The sequence below is a fragment of the Actinia tenebrosa genome, unplaced genomic scaffold, assembly GCF_029948245.1.
Source record: "Actinia tenebrosa isolate PJP-AT-01 unplaced genomic scaffold, QUT_ActTen_1.0 PGA_scaffold2__45_contigs__length_23673736, whole genome shotgun sequence".
NCBI lineage: Eukaryota > Metazoa > Cnidaria > Anthozoa > Actiniaria > Actiniidae > Actinia > Actinia tenebrosa.
In genome coordinates this window covers 22,246,557-22,269,321 of record NW_028292579.1, presented here as the reverse complement: position 1 = coordinate 22,269,321, position 22,765 = coordinate 22,246,557, and the positions used below count along the sequence as shown (strand labels likewise).

Here is a 22,765-nt window from a genome sequence, read left to right as displayed (position 1 = left end):
ACGAAGCATAGGTGTAAGTCTCTCCTAAACCATGGGCGGCACCCTCTTTGTTGCGAAAATCAGGGTTGGTAAGCTTAAACTCATTCCTTAATCGCTCCCATGCGACTTTGTCATATTTGTTATCCTTCGGCTTAAAGATAGTGTCACTAGGAAGCGGTGCTCCTAACTCAAACAATATCCTACGAATAGTAAAAGCAACATGAAATCGCAGGAAAGGAATATGGAACATGTCCGCGGCTATACCGCATCCTTTAGTAGCAGCCCATACAGCAAAGTTTAATTGCTGCGGCCAATACCTCATGTTGGGACCTGATAACCATTCTCTGGATTCTTTCCCCGAGGTATGTTTCATGGCAGTTTCTCTAAAGATGTCTCTGACTTTTATTTTGAAAGTCGTAGAACCCACGGGGATTTCTAAGGAGGTAACCATCTTAGCAAAGTCTTTTGCGCCGCCTTTGTTATCGTAAAATGGGTAATCCTCCGTTGACGGTAATAAATTCTCTGGAAAGTTAGGCTGCCTTTCTTTATGCTTGGGTTTTGGGTTCTTTGGCTCCAAATCCTCATTGCTGTACATCCTGGAGCCGTTATAGTAGATCCCATCGGGTCTCCTTTCAAACTTACTAGGGTCTGCATGCGGAAACATCTTCCTAAATGCTCTCCAGTTGGCATAGTCCCGGTTGTCATGATGTGGCTGCTCCTCAATATCATTCCCAAAAGCGTCGTACATTAGTATATATAATGGATGTTATACCATCAGCACCTCAGTTGTACCCAGATGTTCCCAATTATCACGCTACCACTAAGGATACAGGTCCTAACGAATTAAACGCGGAGAATTTCAGGCTTAATAAAGCGAACTTAATCCTGGCTTACTTGGAAGGGCAGACAAAACACTACGAAAAAGTCCGAAAAAAGTACGTCAGAGCCCGGAGTACGCTACATAAGATTGCGATAACTTCAGGATCCATTTCTGTTGTGTTAACGGGCTCCGGCGTTGCTACTTCGCTTACTGGGCCGGGAATAATCGTTGGAGTTCCTTTGGCCGGCGTTGGGGCAGCCTGTGGTATCATTTCGGCTGTTGCTACGGGCATTATGAAACAGTTGTCAAGCAAAATATCCAAGCATGACACGACAATAGCTCTGTCAAGGGCTAAAGTAAATACAATTACAGATCTTGTCTCAAAGGCTTTGCGTGACAGAAAGATAGACGACGTAGAATTCTCGCTTATCTTAGCTGAAGAGGAAAAGTACGAGAAACTAAAGTCGGACATAAGGAATAAAAAAACAGTCGTAAAAGATCTTTCCGAGGAATCTCGCAAAAAGATCTACCAGGAGGCAAAAAAGGAGCTTCAAAGAAAGCTTGCTTAGACATCAGTTTTGAAAAAAACGAAACAGGATTTCGTTTACATATCGAACGACAGTCTGGAAATTACGCGTAATATGTTATTGTCGCCTCGGAATCCATCCTAACAGGGGGTGGTTGGGGTCAATTTTGTAAAATATTTCGTAAATTACGTCAGGATAATAAGGAATATCCTTATCCAGCCGACAAAACATCCACTCGGCCCTTTGCATATCTGGGACATGAGGAATAGACTTACCGGTAATCTCAGACAAAAGATAAGGAATAGCTTTATAGTATTTCCCTAGCTTTAATTCTTTCAACGTTTTCCGTAGACTTTGTGGGGTTGGCTCTTCTAAATGGTCTACGATTTCCTTCTTTACTTCATCGTTTAAATATACCGGTCGATGACCTTGGATATGACTCATCCAGTCTCGGAAGTATTTTATTCTCTTGTATGGGGTCTTCTTACGACCTCCATTGGCGTAATATTGCTCTCTGGTAGCATTTGGTACGGCATTACGAATATTCTTACCACACTCGTAACACTGTGCTGACGTGTCGTCTTCTATTTGCATTTTCTTACCACAACACCAAAAGGGTTCTGGCTTAGGTACGATAACTTTAGGTCTTAGACAAATTATGCAAAAGTCATTGGTAAACTTTTTACATTCATGCATCGTATATCCAACAAATATCTTAACCTCCGTTTACGGTACCCAACAGAGCAGCAGTAAGGGACTTTTCGCGCTGCCACCCGATCGCGCAAGACCCCCTGTAGGGCCTCGTCACTGCTCCAAAAACCCCACCCCCCCCTGGTGTTTTTCGATTCGTGATTTTTGGCAATGCCGGCGATTCGCGAGTCCCCCTTACTGCTGCTCTCTCTCTCTCTCTCTCTCATTCTGAAATGAAAGTATACATTTAGTGTAAAGTTGTAATTTAGTAACTTTAAACCATCTTGTTAAAAAAGGTAATGGAAATAATTTAAGTTTCTATTTCTCCTTAAATTTGCAATGAAATTTATTAATTTTCCCCCAATATTTTCACCTAAAGGTATCAATATAGTGCTTGGTCACCCTGTGTATTATCGAGCCTGTGCTTCAATAAACCAGCGGTTAAGTACAAAAGTGTACGAATTTCATCAGATTTTTCCCTCCACTGAATGTTATTCAATCGAATAAGCCGGAAAATTCTGGTATCCTGCTATTCAAATCGAACCCTAGGAATCCAAAAACGTCTTCTCTGTGGAGCTAAAAGGATGGATAATTCATTAACGGGGAATCAGATCCGTCAGATATTTATTGATTTCTTTGTCAAGAACAATCAACACGTGTTTGTGCCTTCTTCATCGACCATTCCTCATGATGATCCTACCTTACTGTTTGCCAATGCCGGCATGAATCAGGTATTTCAATGCTAAAAGTTGTCTTTTCTTCTTAATTGGCATCTTAGGCTTTCAATTATGTGTTGTTTTTATTCTTATTTCGTTTCTTAAGTGTTGAAAAAAGGGGAAATATCAAGGCTCCAGCACAGTTTCCGTGACTTCTACGAAATAAAAATGTTAAATGAAAAAATAGATTTAAATGAGAAAGGGTTTAATAATCATTAATATAATTATATGAACATCGCATTAGAAAATGTGGGAGCATTGATAAAATAAAAGCTAAGTATATATATAAGTTTCATGCACAAAACATTAGAGGCGATTTAGCTTTACACCTCAATGATTTGAGTATTTGGGTGTTTAGAGCTCATTTTACCCTTGCCAAAATTTAAAATTTTGGATTTCACTTTGTTGTTTGGTTATTTTTTATTGTTTATTTACATTTTTGAATTGTTGGAATATTTACATTTTGGGGATGATCAAATGGGAGGGGTGTGGGTGTGCTGTAGGGTGTGTCCATTAGTTAATAGTTTAATTCTTATGACCAGGAAGAATATTTATTGGTGGAATGGCAGATTAATAATGATCTAAAGGGTATAAGTAATAAGCCTTTTCATAGTTTAAGAATCGATTCCACTGCGCATGGATTTTATCCCAAAATTCTCACCTTCTTTTGTCTAAACCCTCTTTTGTTCTTAATTAAACAAAAGAAGGTGAGAAATTCGGGATAAAATCGAATGGGCAGTGGAATTAATTCTTAAACTATGAAAAGGCTTATTGGTGCACTCAATGTTCTTTGCTTATAAATCCTGATAAAGCAAAATTAGTAGTTGTTGGTTTAAAGCAACTTACTAAGAAGCTGCCTCCGATTTCTCTTACATTATTAGGTAAAACCATCACTCCTGTTTCTGTTGCTAAGGATCTTAGCGTTTCTATAGACCAATGCCTTACTTATAATGAACCAATATTAGTAGCAATAATTATAGGATTAAGCACCTTTAAGATAAGCAAACATTATCATTATTAATTAACAGTTTCATATTCACTAAATTATTTTATTGTTCCACTGTGTGGGGGAACACAACTAAGGATAATATACATAAGTTACAACTGGTTCAGAATTATTTCGCTGCAAGAGTTATTTTAGGCGAATATACGATCATATTTCTGAAGGCTGTAGGTCACTGAAATGGTAAAATGTTTTCGAAAAGATTTTATTTAATGACCTACTATTAAGTTTTAAATGTATTTATCAAACTCATTAATAATTTATGAGGAAAACACAATAGAAATCACGACCGTGAAGAGTTCTGTAAATCAGATACAGAATCGTGTTCATTTGCATAAACTTTAACTTGGATTTTCTTGGGCAGATTCACTTTAATTTTGAAAATTTTAGTGAAACACAAAGGAACTAACCTAGACGTTTGATAAGCAATCTACACTATGCGTGTCCGTGCTGTATCCGATATACAAACTCTCAGCTACGCCTCGAGTTTGTATATCGGATACAACACGGCCACTCATACTGTATATATTACAAATGGTATATGGCCCCAGAGTATGTATTTATTATGTATTTATTTATATATTCATTTATTTTTTTCATTTATTCATTCATTTATTTATTTATTTATTTGTTTGTTTATTTCTATTATTTATTTATCCATGTATTTATTTATTCATTTATTTATTTTTTAATTTATATATATATATATATATTTATTATTTATATATTTATGTATGCATTTTGAATATATGTGAATTGAAGTATTTCTTCAATTTTAGTTTAAGTCAATGTTCTTGGGAACAGTTGATCCTAATAGTGAAATGTCAAAGCTCAAGAGAGCTGTCAACAGCCAGAAATGTATCCGTGCTGGTGGAAAACACAATGACCTTGAAGATGTGGGCAAAGATGTTTATCATCATACTTTCTTTGAGATGTTGGGTAACTGGTCCTTTGGGGATTTTTTCAAGGTAAAGGAAGAAATGCACAAAATCCCCTGTCTGTCTGTCTTAATCTAATTAATTCCTTTGTATGATAATTGGTTTGAATGGATGACCAAGTACAGGTTATGACCTACTTCCATAAAAATGACCAGTTTTATCAAAATGAACACCTAAGATGAAAAGAGTACCCCAATTTAGTATAATACTGATTTTTATGAGGAAATGTACTGAATGTCCTGGCATATCGAATATAATCTATATGCAATTTCTCTACAACAAAGTCCTCTTGTCGCTGCATTTCAGAAAGAAGCAATAGATTTTGCCTGGGAACTTCTAACAGAAAAGCTAAAGCTACCAAAAGAGCGCATGTATGTCACTTACTTCGGTGGACATGGTGAGATTGAATCTGATGAAGAAACAAGAAATTATTGGATCGCAAAAGGGTAAGTGATATGCTGATTGATAGGGACTTAATGCACTAAAAACTTTTAAACTTTATGAATACAGCATCAGTGCTGATCTAAGCCAGAGCACAGCTAGCTCATAGATGGAATCAGAATTTAGCATATTAGATTTTGCAGAGAGAGAAAATTTACTGGAGAACCCAGAGAAAAACCCTAAAATCAAGGGTATTATTGACAAACTCTGCTCAAGCACATGTGGTGTTGAATCTCAGGGAATCAAACCTGAAACCCCAGAGTTGAGAGGTGAGCATCCTAGCACAGGATCCCTAAAGGTAATGTGTCCCTACTTCTAGTAATTTTGTTATTTATTTATTGAATGCTATTAGTGTTGATCCAAGTCGAATACTTCCATTTGGAATGAAGGATAACTTCTGGGAGATGGGCGATACAGGTCCCTGTGGTCCATGTTCTGAAATCCACTATGACAGGATTGGCAACCGTGATGCTAAACACCTGGTGAATATGGATGACCCTACAGTATTGGAAATATGGAATCTTGTCTTCATTCAGTTCAACAGGTTTGTGATACGCTTAATGGTATTTTTGCATGAAATTCGAATTTGTTTGGGATTTGGAATATCGAAATTTGACCTACAAGATAAGCACTAGAAAAAGGTTGCCTGCCAATTAACCCGTCCACCAATCTATGCATATTTCCATCCATACCCATACAACAATTCATCCATCCATCCATCCATCCATCTCATCCTTCCTTTCTCCCTTCCTATCCATCCTTCCTTCCTTCCTATCCATCCATCCTTCTTCCCCATCCATTCTTCCTCCCCATCAATCCATTCCATACCTTTCCATCCATCTAACCTTCCTTTCTTCCCATACATCCATCCTTTCTTTCTTTCCGATCAGTCCATCCCTTCATTTGGTTTGTTTGTTCATTCATTCATTTATTTATTCATTCACTTTTGTCACAGAGAGTCTGATGGAAGTCTCAAGCTTCTACCCAGCCAGCATGTTGATACAGGCATGGGTCTTGAGCGTCTCATATCCGTATTGCAGGGCAAGATGTCAAACTATGATACTGACTTGTTCACTCCTTTCTTTGACAAAATTCACCAGGTAAGGTTTTGTTGAAACATGTCAATGAAAAAGTTCTTTTAATCAGCAAGGGTTCATCCCATTTTGAAGGAAGAAAAACCCCTCATAAATTATCATAAATAAATATTTGAATTTCTTTTTCTTTCGGTAAGCATGGGTGGCGTAGTGGTGAGAGCACTTGCCTCTCACCAATGCAACCTGGGTTGGAGTCTCACTGAGCTTGGTGTCATATGTGAGTAGAGTTGCTTGGTTCTCTCCTGTGCTTCGAGGGTTTTTCGAGTTCTCCAGCTTTCCTCCCTCTGTAAAATTCAACTTCTAAATTCCAAGGTAACTGGTCTTTTCGAACCAAAGTCTTTTCGATCCAGGTCTTTTCGAACCAGGTCCAGGTCTTTTCGAACCACCTATATACACTTTCGATCCCCCTATATAACTAAAGCATATAACACGTCCTATATGCTGTGTACATAGTTAATGTAAAAGAGTATAGTTTAAAAAGTTGTCTTGAGCACCGAATAAAAGATTATGATCAAAAAAGAAATCAAAACTATGTGCGTCGCTAGTACTATGAATTTGGCTGGGCATGATGACACATCGGTGTCACGGACTTTTTCAAACAAACGCCTTTAACCTGTCTTGAATAGTAGAAAATTGTTTTAAATTCTTGTTTATCGTATCCAATAACTGTGTATAAACATAAAGTGGAAATATCAGTGGCTAAGTTTAGCGTATGAAATGCTAACTGTTTTTGTAATCGATCAAATCGTTTTGGATTGAAATAATGAATTCAAAATGCTATTCAGTTCTGATTGATTAAGCTTATTTATGTGTTTCACATACTTGAATATTAAAGTTTTTTCTAAAGTTAATCAACATCTAAATCAAAAAGAAAAATGTTGACTTCTGAAACTATTTAGTCCATTAGTAAAAACTTATACAAACGGTTCAGTTGAAAAAAACTCCACTTCTTAGCATCCTTCGCAACCGAACAACAAACATTTGTCACAACGTTTTAACTCATTTGCCATGTGTTTCCCTTAATGTATTTGCCATGAGTTTAACATAAACATTACGGGAGAAAATAACTGTGTTTTTGTGCTCAAGATTTGGGCAAACAAGCAAAATATTTCAATCAAATACACTAATCGGATAGAGTGTTTCTAGCTTGCCGGTTTCATTAACGAGTTTCACATGTAACACTCTTGTTGTCACACATATTTTTGTTCGCGTCTTAAAGTGCTACTACGACGAAAATCGCTCAAACTTGGATTCAGCTGAAACTTCCTAAGAATACTCTTTAAAGGTCCAATAATCACTGTATGAAGTGTTTTCTCAATATTCAGTACGAAAGTATGATATTTTTACGATTATTTTTTGGAGTCTGTGACGTCATACACTCAACATCAAACATTGCTACATATATTTCTTTGTATATAAATCCTTAATTTATTTTATTCCTATGAAGCCCAAAGAGTGGCTAATGTGCTTATTTCACATTACTTGTGACTATAATTTATATTTTGGGGTGTTTGGGTATTTCTTTCTCCCTTTACTACTAATATTGTGATCATAAACTACAAAGAAATGTATGGAGGGATGTTCGATGTTGAGTGTATGACGTCACAGTCTCCAAAAAATAATCGTAAAAATATCATACTTTCGTCCGGAATATTGAGAAAACACTTCATACAGTGATTATTGGACCTTTAAAGAGTATTCTTAGGAAGTTTCAGCTGAATCCAAGTTTGAGCGATTTTCGTCGTAGTAGCACTTTGAGTTTTTAACTCCTTCGCGATGTTTCCCCTACTTTATTTGCCGTGAGTTTAATATAAAATATATTATAAAATGCGTATATGAAACTTTTTTTGCTTAATAAGACTGGTTTTATGTTTATCATGAACTGCTTTTTCTAATGTATGTGTATATGAAATGTGTTGTGTTATGTATTGCTCCTTTAATTCGTGAATTATCTGTTTTCTCTTTATTCTTTTGTGATGTTTCTCTGTTTTTATTCGTTTGACAGGTATTATAAAGCTTCTTGGATAATAAAAAAAAATTTTTGCAGAAAGATTTGGGCAAACAAGCAAATATTTCTTACATAAATCGGATAGTTTGCCCGTTTCATTCACAAGTTTCACATGTAACACGTCACACAACATCTATTCGTTCACGTCTTTTACAGACTTTTTTTAACTCATTCGCGATGTTCGCTCCCCTACTCTATTTTTTTGAAAGGTATTTTAAAGCATCTTGAATATAAAAAAGTTTTTGAAGAAGATTCCAAAAATCAATAAATAACTCGTTACCAAATAGAAGATTTACCGGTTTCATTGACGAGTCAATAACAACACACACGCTAATTGTCATACACGCTTGTCACACAACAGTAATCATTCGCTTCTAAAGTTTTGGACTTCTTCATGATATTCCTTCATGATATTCTTGGCTAAAGACTTTATGTTGGAAGTGACTATGGGGGCTAACTTATTGACTTCGTAAGCGATACTAACACATATCACACACGATCACACACGATACTTGGTTCACTCAGTTGGATTAATTCACTTCTTCTGTGATATTTCTGTAATATTTCTGAAAGAAAACACTAAACTTCTATAAAATATTTCACAACTATATTGGATCAAATGTGTATGTATGTGGATCGAAAGTGTATATAGGTAGTTCGAAAAGACCAGGACATGGTTCGAAAAGACCGGGATCGAAAAGACTTTGGTTCGAAAAGACCGGTATTCAAATTCCAATAGTCCCCTTCACAGTTCCCTGCACCATTTTGAAAGGACTAGCCGTGCCTTTGCATTGCAGCAAGACGAATGTTGAGCTTGTAATGATAGAGACCTTTTTTAACACCTTGGATAATTATTCACATGTCTCTATCATTGCATGCTCACTGTTTGTCTCGCTTCGATGCAAAGGCATGGCTACCTTTCAAGATGGCGCAGGGAACTGTGAAGGGGTCTACTTGGAATCCAGTGGAAGAAGAGCTCTGTGGAATCCACTGTTAATCCCACCATTATTATTATTATTACAAACCTCTTCACTTAAACAGTTCTCTGTGAAAATCTGCACAGTATTATCAATACCATTTTAAGGTTGTTTTAATCTTATGAGTTTGTTTGCATTTCATTTATTTGTGTATTTCAATTACCATATCATATTTTCTTCTTAGGAAACAGGTGTGAGACCCTATAGTGGCAAAGTAGGTGCTGAAGATGAAGGAGGAATAGACATGGCTTACAGAGTGGTAGCTGACCATATACGAACCCTAACAGTTGCCATATCAGATGGAGGGAAGCCTGATAATGTAGGAAGGGGGTAGGTACATGTACTAGTGGTATAAGAACCCTAACAGTTGCCATATCAGATGAAGAGAAGCCTGATAATTTAGGAAGGGGGTAGGTACATGTACTAGTGGTATAAGAACCCTAACAGTTGCCATATCAGATGGAGGGAAGCCTCATAATGTAGGAAGAGGGTAGGTACATGTACTAGTGGTATAAGAACCCTAACAGTTGCCATATCAGATGGAGGGAAGCCTGATAATGTAGGAAGGGGGTAGGTACATGCACTACTGGTATACGAACCCTAACAGTTGCCATATCAGATGGAGGGAAGCCTCATAATGTAGGAAGAGGGTAGGTACATGTACTAGTGGTATAAGAACCCTAACAGTTACCATGTCAGATCGAAGGGCAGCCAGATTACATAGAACGAGAATGCCAATCATTGTTACCAGTATATAATATGATGATTTTATTTCTAGATATGTCTTAAGAAGAATCCTTAGAAGATGTATTAGATTTGCTACTGAAAAATTGAATGCTCCTGCTGGATATGTAGCAAGTCTTGTTGATGTTGTTATTGAAACTTTGGTAGGTGTATCAACTCATTATTGTGTAAATTATTTTGTAAAATGAAATGTTGGTTTCAAGTTATCATTTTATTGCCTGAATTTTCCTCTTTTTAGGGTGATTTTTTTCCAGAACTGAAAAAAGATCCCCAACAGGTAAGACATCACTTATTGTCATAGATTTTATCCTGTCTTCTTTTGTCAAACAAACAAAAAACATAAGATAAAGTGTAAGAGCACTAATATTATATCTTTATAAATATATTTTTTCTTTACAAATCCTAGTTATATGGACCCAGAAATTAGTTAGGCAAGGCTTATGCTTTGCTCTGCTCTGGCTTCATTTATGAATAGGAAATTTCATAATGGATCAGTATTGTTCAATAATTTATGCACTTTTCATTTATTCATTATCATTTTTCATTCCGTTTGTTTTCATCTTAATATAGAAGAATAAACTGATATCTTACATGAATTTTACTATTTTTGCATCTATAGTTTATTTATCTATTTAAGATACAATTGACATGTTATTTGATAAGAGAGTTATAAAAAACATGCAGTTTTACATTTTAAATACAGATCTAAAAATGCATGAGATATTAATAAAACACAAGAAAAGTATAGGAAACCATGAAGAATTCAAAAAGTATTGTTTTTATTTTTTCTGTATGGAAGTACAAATTCTCCTCACTTTAGAAAAAGAAATTATAATCTAGAATTATGGTATTCTGACCAATCAGAGTACGGTATGAGTTAGAATTTGGTTAATCATTTTGTAAAGAAATATATTTTGTTTGTATGTGTTTTTTAGGTCGTTGATATCATAAATGAAGAGGAAACTCAGTTCTTGAAGACTCTAGCACGGGGCCGTCGCCTCTTTGACAGAACTGCAAACAAAAGAACTGATAACCACATCCCAGGAGATGTGGCATGGCGTCTGTATGATACCTATGGATTCCCTGTGGATTTGACAGAGTTAATGGCAGAGGAACGAGGCTTTACTGTGGATATGGAGGAGTATGAGGAAGCAAAGAAGAGGGCTCAGGTAAGAATCGATTATTAGACTGTCATCAAATATTACTTTTTTTTCCATCACCCCTTTCTCTGTTGCTTCTTCTCTTCCTTCCTTCCTTCCTTTTGTGCTTCCTTTCTTCCATTTACTAGTAATAATAATAATAACAGTATCTATTTAGACACAATAACTTTTACAGCATTGCTGATGTGATCGTGTATTTTCTTTCCTTGCTTCCTTCCCACTTCCTTCCTTGCTTCCTTCCTTTCATCCCTCCCTCCTTCTATCCCTCCTTCCATATTTCATTCCTTCCTTCGTTCTTTGTTTCCTTCCTTCTTTCCTTGCTTCCTTCCTTGCTTCCTTCCTTCTATCCCTCCTTCCATGTCTCATTCTTTCCTTCTTTCCCTTCATCCCTCCTTCTATCCCTCCTTCTATCCCTCCTTCCATCCCTCCTTCCATCCCTCCTTCCTTCCTTGCTTCCTTCCTACCTTTCACCCTTTCACCCTTCCACTCTCCCTCTTTTCCCTTCCAACCCCCCCTCCCCACCTTACATAATAATCACTGAACTATTATATCCAAACAGGAAATAGCCAGAGGTAAAGACAGTGCCAGTGATGATGCCATCACTCTAGACGTACACTCTATTGACAAGCTACAAAAAGAATTCAATCTTCCCCCCACCAATGACCTGGCCAAGTACAACTACACTTCAGATAAACAAGGGAACTATGGTAAGTACTGTAGTATTAGGAGTTTTCCATTTACCTGGAAAAACCTGATATTCTGATTGGAAAAGCATAATTATGGTATGTGTCATTCCAATTGAAAAGTTCAGGAAAACTCAGTCTATGGATTAAGGTAATTCACTTTTCCTGGTCTTTTTGGTTCTTCCAGTACACACATGTAGCATTGGTTGGAACTAGGCAAAGTCCCTTCCCACTCATTCGAAAACTGCTCTATAATTTTTTTTTTGTTTTTTGTTTTGTTTTTTTTCAATAATAAATACTTTATTACAACAAAGACGTTTCACTTTACAATATACAGATATACACATAAAGCTATACATAACATTTTCTGTCTCTTTTCCTTATATTTCTTATACACGTTGGTAATTTTTTCATTATTATTATTTTTTTTATTTATTTATTTATTTATTTTTGTTACCGTCCTCCTCCCCTACTATTTATATGACATTTGAATGTTTTTGAAGAAGAAAACAGAGAGAGAGGGGAAAAAAAAAGAAAGTGACATTTTCTATTAAATTTAGATTGTTCTTCTAATTATTATTGTCGTATATAATAGACAATACAAACAAACAAACAAACAAAAAAAAACAAACAACAACAAAAAGCTCTATAATTTATAGCATGCATACGAGCCATCCAAAGTGAGTAACATACTTGCTTATTATTTTTGTTTCAGACTTTTCATCCACAGTCGGAACCATCAAAGCACTCCTTTACCAAAAAGAGTTTGTCCAAGAAGTACCAGGTGGTGTTCATTGTGGTGTCATCTTGGACAACACTGCATTCTATGCCGAGCAGGGAGGACAAATATATGACCAGGGATTCATGGTCAAAGAAGGAGATGAGGTCAGTAATACTTTTCTCCCAGTAGAAACGTAGTTGTGCTTACTGCTGTGACCGTCACGTCCAGAGTCTTGAACATACTGACCGAGGCCATTACACTGAGGTCCGTTTTCAATCTCCTGAGAATTGGAAACCTATTGTTATGTCCTGCAAATTGAGCTGCATTCCGACGTACTTGATGGGCTGGAAGCATTCCCAAGAAAGTCAGAAGCATTTCAGCCATTTTGGTGCCGTTACAAAGGACCCTAATTCGAATTCTTTTGTTAAAGGGCACCAATGCTCCCCCAAGAGGTGCCGTTTACAATGGGTCCTATTTCGAATTCTTTGTGTTAAACGGCACCAACGCTCCCCCGAGAGGTGCCGTTTACAATGGGTCCTATTTCGAATTCTTTGTGTTAAACGGCACCAACGCTCCCCCGAGAGGTGCCGTTTACAATGGGTCCTACTTCGAATTCTTTGTGTCAAATGGCACCAACGCTCCCCCGAGAGGTGCCACCTAACAATGGATCCTAATTCGAATTCTTTTGTTAAAGGGCACCAATGCTCCCCCAAGAGGTGCCGTTTACAATGGGTCCTATTTCGAATTCTTTGTGTTAAAGGGCACCAATGCTCCCCCGAGAGGTGCCACCTAACAATGGACCCTAATTCGAATTCTTTGTGTCAAATGGCACCAACGCTCCCCCGAGAGGTGCCGTTAAACAAAAGAATTCGAAATAGGATCCATTGAGGTGCCGTTTAACAATGGATCCTATTTCGAATTCTTTTGTTAAACGGCACCAACGCTCCACCGCGATGATGTAACGTGCAACTGAAGAATACAGGTGCCACTGCATTTACGTTTTCCATGTGTCTTCTGTTTCAGGAAGTTGAATTAAAAGTGTTTGATGTTCAAGTTCATGGTGGCTATGTGTTACACGTGGGTGCACTAGAAGGAACGCTTCGAGTTGGTGACGCCATGAAGTGTATTGTGGATGAGGTAGGTGTCTTGTTTCATTCTTAGAAATCAGGGGGAAATAGTTGCACACAAAAAAAAACAAGTGCCGTGACCATGACCGTGATAGGACAATACGGTGTTAAAGTATTTTCATTGGATGAATAGACTTAGACATCATTTCCTGTATTCCCCTATATCTGCTATGCGGTTCGTGCCACCAAACACGGATGGTATTCAGCGATTCTACACTGGAAACAGGGTATGAATTTCAGCGATTTTACTCTGGAAAGAGTATCCCCCCCACCTTTTCCCGGGTCTTTATTAATTTTTGTTTTATGTTATTCAGGAACGTCGCCGCCTTTGCATGAACAACCACACAGCTACCCACATATTGAACTTTGCCCTACGAAGAAGCTTAGGACAAGATACTGACCAGCGAGGATCTTTGGTTGCTCCTGACAAACTACGATTCGATTTCACTTGCAAGGTAACTCGAGCCTTTAGTTGCGGTTTTTCTCCGGCTTCCCTGGTATTCCTCCTTTCATAAACCACATGTGAGTTGCGTGTTGTGTGTTGTAAATCAGTGGATGTAGTGGTAGTGCAAGGAGCAAACCTCTCGAAAGAACACCTTACTGGGACTGTGATAATCGTAAGATATTCGTTTTTTAGAAGTAGTTAGATTCCCAAGCAAATTACGCGTGAACAACATTATTACGAAACAGATTTTTTTGCACGTTCTTAAATTGCAATTGCGAGGAGAAGGCTAAAATAGGTTTTATGTTTACTAGCTGTAATTCACATTCGTATATTGGTTCCCTTACATTTGCGCGCTTGAACACTAGGTGCATTTACTCCTTAGGACGAACTTCACAGAACGGTGTTGATGGTATTCATTGAATTCATAAAATTCTCAAGGGCTAAAACATTCAAGTGAGCTCAAACCTACATGGTAGATCATGCATCTTCACTGTGAGCTCAATCGGTTTTCCCATTTCAAACCACTTGGAAAAATACTTTTTACGAGACCCTGCATCCTTATGTATCTTCTCGTGTGTTACAGGCTAATAAGAAAATAACAATCAAGGGAATGATACGTGGACTGTTATAGAAGCATTACATTGCATACCAAAGTAATTGGGTCAATATTTACGAGAGGGTAGAGACACATGACATTCATCGGCCTCTCTATTCGGTTGACAAAGGATTTGGTCTAGATTTCTTTTGTTATACCAACCAACATGACATTCTCCTCTTTTGTCCTTTCATTCTCTTGGGAAAGGATTCAAGCGTTAGGTCTTTCCTCTCCCACCCCTCTCCCAGTTTCTCTCCCTGAAATGCGCAAAATTCAGCATTTGAAAATGAGCGGTATAGGCCTCCTCGCCTCATGCATGTTTTCCCATTTCAGACCACGTGTCATTCCCTTGAGAATAAGATTCCACGTGATGACACGTGGTCTGAAATGGGAAAACATGACGCATGAGCGTGCCCGAGCCGAGGAGGTCTAAAGCTATACGAAAGTAGCCAGTTGTTATTAGTTCAGGGCTTAAAGACAGTTAAAACACTGAAGTTCATCGTTTTGTTTTTCCAGTCTGCCATGACAGTCGACCAGATCAAGGAAACAGAGCTTCTTGGTCAAGAGCTGGTCATTCAGGACTTACCTGTGTATGCCAAGGAAGTACCGCTCGCTCATGCCAAAAATATAGCTGGACTTCGAGCTATATTTGATGAGGTATGGATAGTTTATACCTTTTTCAAAAAAAAACAATGTCAGTTGGCGATCTGAAATCCGAAATCTGAGACCGAGTGCAATTGAGGGACACTGAAATTCAAAAGTTCATAATACACTCAGCCAGAGATTCGCCAGTGCATATCATCGCTCAAAGTTGGCATAGTTAGATACTAACTTGTTGCAAACAACTAATAGGCCATTTGTGTCAAACAGTCACGTGTTGATATATCACTTTGATAACGAATCAATTCAGCCAAAGGTCCCTTGGGGAAGGCTCTGCTGAATGGCAAACAAACGTTAAAATGCTTCGTATCTTGATAAATTGTTTTGGATATGTCATAAGTAATCCAGCAAAAATTATTTAAATAAAGGAAGTCCAATTTTATTTGTCATCCAGTAATAGTCATGTGATTATTTCCTTCAAATGGCCTATTAAAAGGACAAAACAATGCACAATTTACAGCCCATAATTCATTTCGGTCTCAGGTCAGATTTCAGATCCAACCGACAACGTTTTTTAAATAGATGTAGATAGATAACTCAATAATTAAGGTTTCCTATCACTTTTCTTTCACGTTTCGCTATCAGCGAGCTAAAAATACGCCATATAAGTAATAACGTGTCCCCTTAAAACAGCTCCGGTTACAGAACGCGTTGTATCATGGAAGTCCAAATACAAAAATGCAAGATGGCAAATTTATGAGTTGCCCGGTTAGCTCAGTCGGTAGAGCATCAGACTTTTAATCTGAGGGTCAAGGGTTCAAGTCCCTTATCGGGCGGCTGATTTTTTTTTTCTTCACTTCAGTGATAATGTTTTGAAATGTTGTCAATAATTTCGTGACTGAGGAAAATCGTGTTATAAAAATTGATTCTTGAATTACTACGAATCCATCTTATTGGGAGTTTTCAAACTTCGCCCACAAGTTGATCTACATGATATTTTGCGGAGTCAGTAGATTTAAAAAAAGGGGCAAAGTTTAAAACAAAGTCGCTATGGTAACACGTATTGCCAGAAAACCACTACCAAACGAAACTTTGGGCCAACACTACGAACTGGATAAAGTATCAACGCAATCGAAGCATTCTTAACTGCGAAATCGTAATTTCAAAAGAAACACCTCAAGCCTAAAAAACAAGGGTCAAGCCACCTTAACTAGGAGCAGTGATAATGCATATATAGATAGTAGGTGGGATCATTCTCGTCTAAGCTTATAAAGAGATGATTCTTACGCAATACACCCTAATAAAAAAGGGGCGCATTAACTTGAATTTCCCGGATGCCAGAGGCGTTTTCACATGCTTTCAGTTCGACCCCGTTAAGCTGCGCCACTGCTGTACTTTGCGGTGGTGATTAGCAATGACAAGTTGTTGTGGTTTTTTTTCTTTGCGTTGTTTGTTTTTGTTTCTTTTTTCGTGCACACATATATGCATATATATAGTGCGAATTTTTGTCTTAGTTTCATATCTAATTTTGATATATCTTTTTTTTGTTGTTATATCAGGTTTACCCCGATCCTGTGCGAGTAATTTCTGTTGGTTCTCCATTCGAGGACCTGGCCAACAATCCTCAGGCAGGATACAAGTATTCAGTGGAATTCTGCGGTGGAACGTAAGTTTTGTTTGAGTTTACTATTAAGAGGTTTGCAGATGTTGCGCTTGCTTACGGTTGCTATATGTGCCTTGATTTGCTTGGTATTTGGCAATTATAATGATTAAGAATTAAAACTTCCATGTGGTACATTGCCCCGGTAGCGTAAGGAATTTCTATGATAAGTCTTTCCTGCTTTTTGTTCACTTGTACGATAATTCTTTGAAATTTAAAAACCTTAGCAGACGATGAACTTTTACGCGCCAAGTTGCACACAACAACAAAATTGCATCGTCGTGTGTCTATCTCTGCATCGTTTGCGCGCAACCAACACTGTAGAAATAGACAAGTTTCGGCAATTCCCAGAGCCATTCAACTCAGAGAACAGAACAATGAATTTTAGTTCTCAGGAGAATAAGATTCTATTTTGTCCTCTTGAATGGGGCTACATGGGGAATATCCTGCAAGGGGTCTATACAATCGAAATCCACTTCTTCAATCTTGTGCGCAACTAGTTTCCTCGTTTGAACACAACGTGTAACGTAACTGGCAATGTTCTCAGCCAATGAAATGCGACTTCACTCCATACCGTAGTAACGTAACTGGCAATGACGTCATGTTCTCAGCCAATGAAATGCTACTTCCCTTCATACCGCTGAACGGAATTCTGCAATGTTAGAGTTGCTTTTCTCAATTTGTTGCATCACTTAATTAAGATCTATGTTGCCAGCAATGTTGCACCGACTATACGTTATAGTTATTAGAGTGTTCGAGCCTTAATTAGCTGTTCATCACCAAACGGTTATACCAGTAGTAACTCACATCACAAGTATATCATGACGGATTCCTCCTTCAAAGCCATTTTTAAATATCACAATATCACCCGTGTCATCATTAAAAATTTATAATTTTCTACTGATAATATTCTTTCGCTTTTCCATTTTCGAGTTCTCTGTTGCTCAGGGTAAGCTTTAACCTAGTGTACAATATTCATGTGTTCCCGCGAAGGTCCATTAAATTTCAAAGTGTTTGTATTTCTGAGGCTGTGCATAGAAGATGAATAATAGATTAGATACAAGGAGTTTTCTTAACATTCTGATAAAAACTATTGTGACGCCCATTTATCATAAGAGTTGCCCGGTTAGCTCAGTTGGTAGAGCATCAGACTTTTAATCTGAGGGTCAAGGGTTCAAGTCCCTTATCGGGCGGCCAATTTCTTTTTCCACTTCAGTGGTAATGTCTAGGAATATTGGCAATAATTTCGTGACTGAAAAAATCATGTTTTTTCTTTACCTCATCTTTTTCATTACTAACACTTAGAAATATCTCTCTGTTATCTTCTGTACGCAGTCCATCCAATTTTTTTCAGCATAATATTTGATGCTTTAGTGTTTTCTTTTGGTCTTTTATATGTAGATATAGTTGTTTGTGAGAGATGTAAATATCTTGCTAAATATCTACTGAGTTTCAAGATAAAATAAAGTGATTGGAAACCCTCGTAAAAAACAAGAGTTGCCCGGTTAGCTCAGTCGGTAGAGCATCAGACTTTTAATCTGAGGGTCAAGGGTTCAAGTCCCTTATCGGGCGCCTGATTTTTTTCTTTTTTTTCCTTTCTTTTTTTCTTTCGGCAAATCCTTAATCCTTGTCTACCCTGTGGAAGTATCTTTTATCAATTGTTCCGACCCAGACAATAGCGAACCATTCACCGTTGCCTCAATTTCCCCAGTGGATATAGAACCTTGTCCCATAAACAACTACGTTAGTATCTGTTATGGAGTACTTCAAGGATTATGAGGCAATTTTCTCATTTTCACGGGAGATTAAACAATTTAAAACAATTTAGGGTCCATTTTATCCGCAATCAAAATTTGAAATTCCTAGATGTTCAAACTAAGGTATCGGTCATTATTTACATTTTTGTGCGCTAAAAAGGGGGGACTAAAAAATGTGTAATAGATACTCGTAACCTTTTTTGTTAGACACTTATTAGTCAATTATTTTTTTATTGGGAGGGGAAAATTTTGAGTTCTCTATGAAGGGGGGGACTAAAAAAAATTGAGCATCACATTTCTCATTTCCACCAGCCCTCCGCCTTCCCTGTAAATAATGACCTTTCCCTAATTTGTTGGGCTTGTGGGACATAGCAACGGTAACACTAAGGGGAATCGGAACTATGAATTGCAGTTTTGCGATTATTCCGCCCTGAAACAACCGCCAAATTTCCTTAACTTTCTCTTTGCAGCCATCTTCAACGAACCAGCCATATGAAATCATTCGTACTAGTTACTGAGGAAGCCATATCAAAAGGTATTAGGAGAATCGTTGCCATCACTGGGCCAGATGGTGTCAAAGCTCAAAAGAAATGCGAAGCTCTAGAAAACCAATTGCAAACAATCAAGAAGGATATCGAATCTAAAGCCGCTAGCAATACGCTCAACGTGAAGGAAAGTAGCCAGGAAGTCAATCGACTCAACGACGTAAGTTTTTTTACTTTTCAGTGTTTTATTGTCTTAATACATAGAACAAGGGTGTATCCAAGGGGGAGGGTGTTGGAGTGTCTCGCAATTACTCTCTCGCTATTCTCAGTGCCGGAAATAAAATATTAAATTAACATAACAATAGATATCCCACAATCTTTTGCGGGCATCGTATAAATTACAGCCTATTCTGTCTTTGCACACATTCGTTCCACCCAAGCCAAGGCATGGTGCGCATGGGTATACCGCTGTCCGCTGTCCACTCTCAATGACGACAACCATTTTTTTTGGGCTGCTCCCTATCTCATATATATTCGTGTGCATTTGTAGACACTGACAATCTAGTTGATTCACCGATCCTGCATTCGTTGTTCTACCTCCCTAGTTACTATCGCTACGTCGGACAAGCTAAAATGTGTTAATTTCTGATAAACAACATGGAAAATTAGATTGCTGAAAATTAGAAACGTCTGTACTAGAATACATGCATTCTAAATGTTCATTAAGAGTTAAAAAAACGATAACTAAAGTCCTTCGTTTCAATAAGCCTTTTCATAGTTTAAGAATCGATTCCACTGCGCATGCGATTTTATCCCGAATTTCTACCTTCTTTTGTCTAAACCTTCTTTTGTTCTTAATTAAACAAAAGAAGGTGAGAAATTCAGGATAAAATCGCATGCGCAGTGGAATCGATTCTTAAACTATGAAAAGGCTTATTGACTAATAATTTCCTGTTTTGTGTGTAATGTTAAACAGAAAAATTACAATAAGAGGACGGACACATAAAAAACTGATGTCTATTTGTTAAATTGATGTAAGCCTGAGGGGAAAAAGGGACATTGATTGTTCATTTCATTGTTCAAGAGAAAGAGGCTATAAGGTTAGACAGATGGCCGAATTATAATTATGCAGAAAAAGGGAGAGAATTTTTCCTGTTGCGAAAAAAATTAAATGAAAAAAACCCAAAAGAAATCATTCTAACTCCTTTGCCTCTTTTCTCACTGTGGTGAACAATAATAATAGGTTCGTATGTGAGTAGAGTTGTTTGTTTGTTCTCTCCTGTGCTTCGAGGGTTTTTCTCCGGTTTTCCTCCCTCAACAAGCTCTAAATTGTTATTCGATCTTGGGCTCAGTCAGCTAGTTTAAGTCTGGCTCCATGTGATTGTCCCACGCTTGATGCGACAGCCAAACTTCTTAATAGATGTATTTTGCTTTAGTTTGAAATGCATCAGAAATAATTGGAACTAATTTATTCAAATGTCAGAACCTCCACTTTCGAGTTAAGGGTAACCATACTGGGCGATAACAATCTCCGCGCAAGTGACCTACGGACAGTGAACAAGGGAAATATAGGGACTGCTTGCAGTCTAATAACACACATACACTATTGCACTATTTAGGGAGCTTAACATAATAGGACAATAATGATACAGCTGTCATTGTATCACGACCAGAATTTCAAATGTTCCGCCTATTTAAAGCAGAGACCTGTGCTGTTGTTTTCGAGCAAAAGACATCTGGACTAACACTGCATTTTGTGATCAAATATGGTTCAAAACTCTAAGTGAATCTCTTTTGGTATTTACTAGAATGATTAGCAACGATACCCAAAGCAAAAATCACAGATGTTTGCCATACTTTCTTGACCTTCCTCGCGATAATCATTTCGATATCTTTTTACTTTCCATGATCGTTATCAACGCTGTTATGGCTGTTGTAGCCAGCTGCAGTAATGCTGTGGTCATTTACACCATTTCAAGAACACCTTCTCTACAAACTCCCTCCACTATTCTTATTCTTGGTCTTGCCGTCTCTGATCTGAGTGTTGGGATCTTTTCACAGCCCTTGTTTTGCTTATTCAGGTTTTACGAGCTTCGTCGTAACCTTGATTTATATTGTTCCCTTGCTAAAGTCTACACCTTCAGTACATTACCCCTTGCAGCAATATCTTTCCTAACACTGACTGCCATCACTGCTGATCGATTCCTGGCCGTACACCTGCACTTGCAATCGTTCTTGGTTTCATCTGGTTGGTTGGTACTTGTAATGGTATCTATTCTTCAATATTTTCCAACATGGCTGTCGTTATTTCTAGTTGTTGTTTCTTCGCATTTTTACTCTTTATGGACGTCTATTTCATCTTCCGGGTGTGTCTCGTAATTCGTAAACACTCATTGCAGATACAATCTCAACAGTCTGCTCAACAACCCATGAACATGACAAGTTTCAGGAAATCCGTAACGATCATGCTTCTAGTGTATCTTGTGTTATATTCCATTTGGTGTTTCCTATATCATGCTGAGTGTAGTTGATGGCCATTCCTACGGAATACAAATTGGGTTTATCATCTCGCAAATGCTTGTGTTGTCAAATGGTATACTGAATCCGATAATCTATTGCTGGAGAATTGAAGACATTCGTACTGCTGCATTGTTGTTGTTGCGCAAGTTGTGGAGATCAAATGTTAACTAAGATCATTTACTGCTAAAGCAAGAAAAGTAAAAGTAACTCGATTTAAAAATAATTTCACTATCACATTAACGGCCACAACACAAGCAACAACGAAATTCCCACGGCAAAGACCACTGATCTTAGTCAAAAGCTGTCATGAGTTTAAACTGTTTTGTAAAGAGAAGATATAACTAGCTAAAAACTAGTGTGAGCTGCGTCGGTGTTTCTAATGAAACAGTAATGATAAAAGGGTAAATTTGACACCGTGAAAAGATAAAAAAACTTACTAAAGTAAGCTTACTAAGTTTTTTCATCTTTTCACGGTGTATAATTTACCTTTTTATCATTACTGTTTTGTAAAGGGTAAGACTTTACGGTTCTTCAGCTAACAAAACAGTAGATTCTACGATGTAAAATAAAGAATAGAAATATTTACCCTTTGTCCTTCATGCATTACCCTTGGTCAGCAACTTTAATAAAAAAAGGATGAAAGGATGGATAAAGAAAAGAAGGAAGGGAAGGAACAAACGAATAAATGAAGGAAGCAAGAAAGAAAAGACGATAAAAGGAAGGAAGGAAGGAAGGAAGAAAAGAAGATAAAAGGAAGGAAGGAAGGAAAGAGGAAATAATCCCTCACTGAGCCCTTGATGAAAAAGTGTCAAAAGAAAATAAAGAGCCTTCATTTTTCTCGATAGGTAACACAACGTACACACCTGTTCATAAGAAAAACTCTTTTTTAATCTTCAACCGGGTAGTTATAACGAAAACAAGCAGATGTAGGATTTTGAGGTGCGTAACTTCCAGATGATTACTTTAAAAAATATCGTCACACATCTTATAGTATATGGAAAATCTTTTAAAACAATTATCATTGCCGGAAATAATAAAGATTCAAAAAACTTTGCTCATTATCAAACACCACTGC

The 22,765-nt window shown here is 37.5% G+C and overlaps 1 protein-coding gene and 3 non-coding genes across 4 annotated transcripts in view; all 4 read left to right on the top strand.

Moving 5' to 3' along the window:
• The first annotated feature begins 2,483 nt into the window (after positions 1-2,483).
• LOC116300691 (alanine--tRNA ligase, cytoplasmic) overlaps positions 2,484-22,765 on the top strand; it is a 28,851-nt gene continuing 8,569 nt past the window's right edge. Inside the window, exons 1-16 of the mRNA XM_089033941.1 lie at positions 2,484-2,747; positions 4,515-4,703; positions 4,980-5,119; positions 5,467-5,658; positions 6,070-6,214; positions 9,378-9,523; positions 9,972-10,080; positions 10,176-10,214; positions 10,873-11,106; positions 11,657-11,804; positions 12,496-12,665; positions 13,525-13,638; positions 13,943-14,083; positions 15,185-15,325; positions 16,828-16,934; positions 19,156-19,390. Of these exons, the coding sequence (XP_088890067.1) occupies positions 2,505-2,747; positions 4,515-4,703; positions 4,980-5,119; positions 5,467-5,658; positions 6,070-6,214; positions 9,378-9,523; positions 9,972-10,080; positions 10,176-10,214; positions 10,873-11,106; positions 11,657-11,804; positions 12,496-12,665; positions 13,525-13,638; positions 13,943-14,083; positions 15,185-15,325; positions 16,828-16,934; positions 19,156-19,390 (2,493 nt within the window). The 5' untranslated portion in view covers positions 2,484-2,504. The remainder of the gene's footprint in view (positions 2,748-4,514; positions 4,704-4,979; positions 5,120-5,466; positions 5,659-6,069; positions 6,215-9,377; positions 9,524-9,971; positions 10,081-10,175; positions 10,215-10,872; positions 11,107-11,656; positions 11,805-12,495; positions 12,666-13,524; positions 13,639-13,942; positions 14,084-15,184; positions 15,326-16,827; positions 16,935-19,155; positions 19,391-22,765) is intronic.
• Positions 16,032-16,104, top strand: Trnak-uuu (transfer RNA lysine (anticodon UUU)). The gene has a single exon. It is a non-coding gene; the product is annotated as a tRNA-Lys (tRNA).
• On the top strand, positions 18,049-18,121 carry Trnak-uuu (transfer RNA lysine (anticodon UUU)). Its single transcript has one exon. It is a non-coding gene; the product is annotated as a tRNA-Lys (tRNA).
• Trnak-uuu (transfer RNA lysine (anticodon UUU)) lies at positions 18,428-18,500 on the top strand. The gene has a single exon. It is a non-coding gene; the product is annotated as a tRNA-Lys (tRNA).